At 38.3% G+C, this 8,219-nt stretch overlaps 3 protein-coding genes across 3 annotated transcripts in view; 1 reads left to right on the top strand and 2 right to left on the bottom strand.

Moving 5' to 3' along the window:
• The window catches only part of LOC104778309 (uncharacterized protein C630.12-like), a gene marked incomplete in the record, with an annotated part of 11,829 nt that extends 8,352 nt beyond the window's left edge, over positions 1-3,477 (top strand). The window contains 3 exon segments of the mRNA XM_010502728.2: positions 2,566-2,644; positions 2,733-2,990; positions 3,069-3,477. Of these exon segments, the coding sequence (XP_010501030.2) occupies positions 2,566-2,644; positions 2,733-2,990; positions 3,069-3,318 (587 nt within the window).
• Positions 3,376-4,488, bottom strand: LOC104778310. The gene has a single exon (XM_019243975.1). It carries the CDS (start codon positions 4,166-4,168, stop codon positions 4,022-4,024), a length of 147 nt encoding a protein of 48 aa, XP_019099520.1. The 5' UTR covers positions 4,169-4,488; the 3' UTR covers positions 3,376-4,021.
• LOC104778308 (serine/threonine-protein kinase WAG1-like) lies at positions 5,879-7,574 on the bottom strand. Its single transcript, XM_010502727.2, has one exon. It carries the CDS (start codon positions 7,406-7,408, stop codon positions 5,939-5,941), a length of 1,470 nt encoding a protein of 489 aa, XP_010501029.1. The 5' UTR covers positions 7,409-7,574; the 3' UTR covers positions 5,879-5,938.

Raw genomic sequence — 8,219 nt, 5'->3', positions numbered from 1 at the left:
ACTTGCAAAGCTTGAGGAAGTTCTTGCAGGTCAAAGGGCATTTATTCGAGTAAAGGTCAATCACTATATCCCCAAGGCTCGTCACAATAAGAACTGACATGTTTTACTTCTTCTTGCAGAACCTGAAAACCAAAAAAATCACCGGAGGAAGGCATTGTAAGGTTACCGTATAAACTGATTGAGAATTCATACTACAAAATAGACTCTAACTTAGGTAAAGAAGGTATAAAGCAAAGCCATTCAAACTAAGAAGAACCAAACAGTAGCATTCGAAGAACATGAAATCCCTAAATTTATCTCAAAACAAACCGATGAATCGCGCTACTAAAACCCCAAATCATCTCCTTAAAAATGTGGCTACCACTGTTTTCCTTTGTAAAAATCGATATCATCTCGCTCATCTAAACATCAGAAGGAACAAACAAAAAAAACCCTAAACCTATGCGAAAAATAGAATCAACAACAATCGAGATTCGCGAGCAATGTAGTTTCGTACATCGTAAACTGAATCGAGGAAAATACGAAGAGACGACCGCTGAGATGTACGAACTAACCTCAGAAACGATACGAGCAAGGAGGCGCCTATCTTGGAGTGAGCCGGAAACTGTCGCGATTCGCGAGCAATGATGATTGATTCTCGATTCCCGTCGTGTGTGCTCTGTGCTGCTTATTCTGAATTTCGACTCTTTTTAATTTTTATGGGCCTAACTTAGAGATCGTCAATGCTCGAATGAGGATAAGCCCAATAATAGAAATAGGCATATGACCAAAATCACATGCTAACCGTACTTCTAACCATAACTGGACCATACACTGATACACATAAACCATAACTGATATACGGTATAAATTAAATAAAAAAAAATTATTACTAAATATTGTATTGGTGAAATATTAATATAATTAATTATTAGTTAACTTCCCATTAAATATTTAATGTAGAAATTCATTAAGAAAAAATTAAAATACATCGAATAATATAGTAAATAATATTTAATTTATTGTGTAAATAGTTAAATCGTATAATTTTAATTGAAATAGATATAATTAAATTATGCAAACCATTATAAATAATATAGTACAATTTATATTCTCAAACTCATTGTCATTTTAGCAAATTACCATTGTTTTGTTTACTAATTTTCACCTCGGCTAAATATATATATATATATATATTTACCATTTCCAAATATACAAGGATAGGGCCCTAAAACTATGCTTGCTGTTTTTTAATTTAGTGCTAAAAACTACGCGACGTTTTTGTGGATTTCTCCACATTCCGCAGCCTCGGCGTTCTCAGCGTCGCGTCGCGTCACGTCTTGACCGCTCTTTTTGGTCAACAACAATCACCAGATATCTAAGCAAAGCCGAGAAGAGGTGGGGGGGGGAGGGGAGATTCAGGTGCTCGGAAAAATGAAACACCATCACAAGCTCACGGTGGGGTTATGTCTCATTTGGGCAGCCACGATCCTCTACGGCGAAATGTTCACCTTCTGGGTTCCTTCTCTATTCACTTGTTCTTGGCCTCACCATAATAAGGTCTCTCTCCCTACTCTCCGATCAAAAATTTTCATCTTTTTTAATATCTGAATGCTCAATTTTGGGGATTCAGTGAATCTAATTCGACTTCGATTGTGTATTTGCTTATTTCTCTCTGAAAGTTGCGAGATTTACTGCAAAATGTCTATAAAAATCGAAGCTTTGAAATTGAAATCCGACATTTTCGGTATTACTATTATTGGGAATATAATCTTTCACTGATCTATAAATAGCTTTGATGCAACATTATTAAAAGGTCAATGTGTAAAGAATCTCAATAGATCTGCAGAAGCTTGGTTGCATCAAAGCTATTTGAGTCACTGTTGAGTTGTGATTGTTCATATCTGTAAGCTTTTTTTTCTTTTTACTTTACAGAGTGATGGGAATTTTACTAAAGTGGCCATTGTTACTGATCCCCAGGTGACTAGCTTTTCAAATGCTTTTCGATTTTGGTTGTGTGTTGTTTTTGGAGTTTGATCATCTGATTATGTGTTGTTGTTGTTATTGTTGGTGTCTTTATGCAGCTCATGGATAAGACATCGTTTCGTTTGTCGTCAAAGACACTTGCTTTAGAGCTTGCTCAGTTTTATACTGATATAAACATGCGGAGATCGTTCTTTCAGTCTGTCTTGCCCTTCAAACCAGATGTTGTTTTGTTTTTAGGTGATTATTTCGATGGTGGGCCATTTCTGCCTGAGGACGAGTAAGCTCTCCTTGTTCTTGTCCTTTCACTTGTTCTTCTTTCTGCTCAAATGGTTAACTTGTTATTTTTATCNCGGAAGCAGGATCTGTAATTGAGGTAACATTAATAAGTAATGGCCACAATATAACACTATGGACAATCTTTGATAANGGACATCCCTACATTTTACATCCCTGGGAACCATGATGTTGGCTATTCTAGGGTTGCGTCCCATAAGCAAGACGTACTACGTTAATCACCTTTTTCTCAAATTTATCACATTTGTCAGCGACCTATATCATGTGTATATAACTTCACATTTCAACAGGTGATTGATCGATATNATCAAAACTCATCTGATCTAGATAAAATGTTACACACCCAATTATGCTTTCTTCCGTGCCAATTATACATTTACATGTGGTATGTTCCTGATCAGAGGGTTCTTGGCTTTATGATTATTGTCTTGATGCATGTTTATGAATTTTTGAGTCTAATTTTAAACTACCAGGTACCTTTCTCTGTTCGCTATGTCCCTTCTTGCTCTCCTTCTCTGGCCAAATCATGGGATAAGTTTCTTAAACAACGCTGCAGACTGTATCTCAAATGTGATGAAGTCAAGCTTTTTAAGCAACGTCACGAAGGAGAAGAACGATGATGAGAACTGTGAGTATGAAATGGTATGGGACGCAGAAGGATCTATGCATCTTGTGAAGAAAGTTCTTCAAACTCCCGTGAAACGTCAAAGCGATAAACCTCTTGTAGAAAAGTAAGACATCAACCATCCTTTGGATTCTCAGTACAAGACACACGTTTTGATTTTTTCGCCTTCTTATTTTCTCTCTAGGGGTAATGCGGTGTTGAGATCAGCGGCTAGAAAGAACACTAACGAACAGATTGAGCTTGTGATGAACTCAGATGTAAATGCAACTGCTGGTGGGTCTGATCCTCTGATGAGATCAGCATCAAAATCAAGAACAAAACTTGTGATCCAGAGAGTGATACGTACAATCATGATGATCATCGTCATTGCGGCATTAAACGTTCCCATTTACATGATGTTGCTGTTCAAGGATTGGATTGAGCAGGAGGGATAAATCTGATTGACGTGAAATTTTGGATTAAGCAAACTATCATCTGTAGGATTTGTGGTGAAAAGTGAAAGCTGTTGTTGTATTATTAGAATATATGGGAATCAAAAGAAACATGTTGAGTCTATATGGTTCAACATAACCATAGACTTGTTTATTTGGTCTTATTAGAATATGATGCAATATTATAAACGAAGAAACAAAACTGAAATTATACAGAGGAATTGTCGCTGATGAAACAAAACAGTTTTCTCCGGTCCAAAGTGAAACCAATCATAACCGTAACCCTTCAAAGATCTTCCATTTCTTAAAGAACTAGCATCTCCAGTGTCTCTGCCTCAGACACAATAAAAACTCCGGCTTGATTAGCGGATAAATCTCTTGCTCTCTTTCTGTCTTCTCTGATACAAAGTAACCCATGAAGCAAACCAAAAAAAAAAAAACCTAAAAGATTGATCCTTCAGGTTAAAAAACGACAGGCTTGTAAAAGGGTTTTGCACCAGAGTATATCAGAAGAGAGAGTCAAGTTTCTTGTGAAAGGATTTTGCCAAACAGCCAAAGGAGAGCTTCAATTTCCATGGAGTTTCAAGAACTAGATTATTAGGGACAGGGTGATATATATAATAATATATAGATTTATGTGTGTGTATATATATATATCTATAGCATTTGGGATGTTATATATAATTTAAGGAGAAGAGTAATCTCTTTACTCATCGCCTTGGATGTACCAGCAACAAAGCATGGTAGCGCAACGACGGAGAATGTAGAGACGAGCTCGTTGCTCCTTCACCAAGGAAGCACATTTGCTTGTAAAGGCGTGACCTTTGTTTAACTTACTCTTGAACTCAGCCATTGCCACAATCAAGGTTTGTTTTGCTTTTTATATTATATGAAGAAAGAGAACAAATAAAAAGATTGAAACTTTTGGGTGTAGAATGTGATGAAGAAAAGAAAAAAACCCTTTTGTGGGTAAAGAAAAGAGAGTTGTGGGGAAGTAGAAAAGGGTTTGAAGAATATATATAGAGTGAAGAGGAAGAAGAAAAATCTTGGGGGAAAAGGTGAATTAGATACGAAGGAAAGAAGAAACAGATGAACATGGTCTGAGTTTTGGTTCATTAATTGACATTGGGATTTGCATGGATCTCTTTTTTGATTCTCCAAGGAAGTATAGTTTCATCTTTCATCGAATCATCAAAACATCAATAATTTCTTATATCTTCTATTATAAACTTTTTGTATGCTCATATATATAGCTTTAATAATATATAGTTCATTGATACAAGTTACTTTTGGATATGTATATTTTACCTTCCCCAACAACAAATAATATACAGCCGGCCAAAACTTTTTAAAAGATCCCTCACTTAGTCACTTATATACTGTGTACCTTTTGAATTAAGCAAATATACTGAAGTGATGATAGTTTGGTATTCCTAAAAATATAACTCCACAAAAAAGAAAATCACACGAACAACTTGCATATTAACCAAATAAATAAGAGTGAAATATAAGAAAGAGTATAATAGGAAGAAAGGTAGAGCATGAAAAGAGGTACACATTTGTGGTAAAGAAGACAAAGCATTGAATGTGTANTTTTTTTTTTTTTTTTTTTTGTAAAAGAGAGGGAGATGAATCTCCCTATTGTATTATTAAAAGACGGAAAAAAACAATTACACGCATATGTTTCTTATCCGAGGCTGTCCAGCAACATCCTCCTCCAAGATCAAAGCCAAATCCAAAGGAACAACATCCAAAGCATGAAATCCTAAGCATAAAGAAAAACGCATAGTTCGTTAATCCATCGACAAGACGATTAGTTTCCCTATACACATGAAAAATTCGGACAATTCAGTCTCTTGTAATAAAGCCATGACACAAACGCACCGGGAAGGACAGCGGATGTGTTGCACATATCCTTGTCGTTAAGTAACCCACTATCAGCTCTGAATCAACCTCCACCTCCAACCGTGTGATTCTCTTCTCCTAAGCGACATATAAGTCATAGAACACTCCCCAGAGTTCCGCAAGCGGAGCCGTACATCGCCCAATATTACAAGCATAACCGCCACACCATTCCCCCTGCTCATTCCGTATTACACCACCCGCCGTTGCTAAATCCGGATTCCCATGAGACGCCCCATTCGTATTTAGCTTATACCACCCCGAGGCTGGCCGTTCCCATTTGACCAATCTGTCCACTCCCATCCGCTGTCCATTTGACCAATCAGAAGCATTGAATGTGTATTTGCTTTGCTTCTGATTTTCTTAATCTCAATTTCCCAAAACTCTAATATTTACACTCAAAATAAAACAAAAGGAAGGTTGTTTATACATGGACCCAATGCTAAGGCCCATTTTAGATATAAATCTCTCTGTTCCCACTTGTGAGCTAGAAAAGTATGCATGCCTGTCGCCAGAACTCGTTTGGTAGTTTATAATTTGGAACACCTTTTGGTAAGATGATGTTAGGAAAAGAAAAGGTAAATTTACTTATATAGTTTCTTGTATGAATTTCAGAACCAACAAAAGAATATGTCAAAATCAAAACTGATCAGACTGCTAATTTTGCTACCTCTCTACCTCTAGAGAGAGTCGTATGAGATATTTTCAAGGTTAAAACGCCTTAAACGCGTTTGCCACTAGCGTTACAGCTTTTACCCACATAATGATAGTAATTATTATTGCTCTGAATTTTACTGCTGCTCTTGTTCAAGCTTTTACTGCGTAGTAAATGCGACAGCCCCCACCACAACCACTTCTTCTTCCGTGGCGTGACGACAGCAGTCACGTGACCAGCATGTGCCTGCGTCTTTTTTACCAGACCTCGGATCTCCGGCGGCTTACAGTTTCTGATCAACGGCCACTTGATCCCTTCGAAAAACTCATGCCTTTTGATATCTTGCGCACCCCTGGCGCTTCCTAGCCTCTTCCGCGGATCTTTCTCCAACAGCTTCTCTATCAGATCCTTTGCTTCAACCGTACCTTCCTCTTCCTCCTCTAACGTGAACGCCACGTCGTCGTTGGATACAATGTTGCGCAGTGTTTGCTCTTTGGTACCACCTTTAAACGGCGTCGTTCCGTGTAACATCTCGTATAAGAATATCCCAAACGCCCACCAGTCTACACCGCTTCCGTGTCCGTTTCCGGCGACTAGCTCCGGCGCTAGATACTCGTGAGTTCCTACACACGATTTCGAAAACGCCGTCACTGGCTCCGCCGCGAATTCCGCTACTATCTCTTCTCTCTCGTACTCTACCTCCGTGGAAAAGAAGCAACCTCCTCGACGGCGACTCCTCCGTGGAGAAGACGGAGGAGATGAAGGTCTCCGGAAACGTCGAGATCGGAAAGTTGGAACTACGTCGGCTTTGAAACAGAGATCGAAATCTGAGAGCATGATGTGTCCATCTTCACAAATCAAGATATTCTCCGGTTTGAGATCTCGGTAAACAATTCCGAGAGCGTGGAGGTACTCCAAGGCGACGAGTACTTCGGCGGCGAAGAATCTAACCGGAGAAATCTGTAACCGGTTATTAGGTTGCTTACGGAGCAAGGAATGTAAGTCACCGTTAGGGCAGTAATCTATAAGGAGGCAAGTATAGTGAGAAGCGTCAATACGTGCGTAGAGTGTAGGTAAGAACGGGTGGTCTAGCATGGAGAGGATCTCAGCTTCTGTTTCCACGTGTGAAATCTTCTTCTCCGTGAGAACATCACGGTCGATTACTTTAAGCGCGAAGCCGGTAGGGTTAGGGCAGTCACGGAGGTGGCAGAGGAAAACACGGCCGAGGTTACCAGTTCCGAGGTGGCGGACGAGTTTTAAGTGACGGAGATGGAGTCTTCGGTCGGAGGAGAGAGTTGTTGCGGCTCTGATTGCTGTCCAGTGAGGATCGTAGCGACGGTGGTGGAGTGTTGTTGCGGCGGAAGAAGTGGTTGTTGAAGGAGTTGTCGCGGTTGAGAGTCTGTCGTTGAAGCTTAGGGTTAGGCTTGAGCGTGCGAGACTCGATCTAGCGCTTGATGAGGTGAATGTACGGTCTGTGGTGGTGGAGGTGAAGCTGAGATCGAGATCTGTGTCGAGGTAATAAACGTCGTCTTCCATTTTTTTTTTTCGGGTGAAGTTTTTATTTCTTTGGTTTTTTTTCGTGGGTTGTTTATAGTATTATTAAGGTTGAAGGTGATGATGAGGAGTTATATATAAAGGGGGGAGATGAGTAACGAAATGGTTTGATTAGTGATTATTTAATTTCGTTTTGTTTGTGTTTGGAGTAAATTAGGGTTGACTTGTGTGAAAGGACAAAGATGAGATGTAGTTTGACCTCCCAATGTGTCATTTCCTTAATTAATAATAATGACTCGGATTGTAATTGTTTTTGGTGTGTAAGCAAGCACATGGTTTTTTTTTTCTTCCCATCTATATAGAATTACGTTTTAAGAGAAATTAATTCTTATAGCAGAAATTTTATGTGTTATACTATTCAATGCTATACGTTCAACATTTATATAATTCTTATCATTTTAATATTTTGACGGGTAGATTGGTTGGAGAGTAAAAAAGAAAAGGTTGGTTTGCAATTTTGAGTTGAAAATGGAGTAGTGTTTTTTATAAAAAGAGAACGTTGGCTGGCAACCAAATACTGTAATTAACAAACGTTGTTTTGTAATATTGCATTGGGTTTCTGTGGAGAGTAAGCATTTTTTTATTTTTTAAGAAAAAAAAAAGAGAAGATAATATTTTTTTGTTTTTTTTAAGATTAACGAAGGAGTAACGGCTTGTCGGCTAAAGTCCTGAAGAATTAGCATCTTATGTCATTTTTATATATGGTATAATCATATAAAAGAAAATTGGATTGTTTTATACGAAAGTTTATGGGTTGTTAATTTGTTATATAACAGGCTCAATAGCATATGAA

Source organism: Camelina sativa, chromosome 3 (assembly GCF_000633955.1).
Source record: "Camelina sativa cultivar DH55 chromosome 3, Cs, whole genome shotgun sequence".
In the NCBI taxonomy this organism is placed as follows: domain Eukaryota; kingdom Viridiplantae; phylum Streptophyta; class Magnoliopsida; order Brassicales; family Brassicaceae; genus Camelina; species Camelina sativa.
Note: the sequence above shows the minus strand (reverse complement) of the source record. Positions and strands in the feature narration are given on the sequence as shown.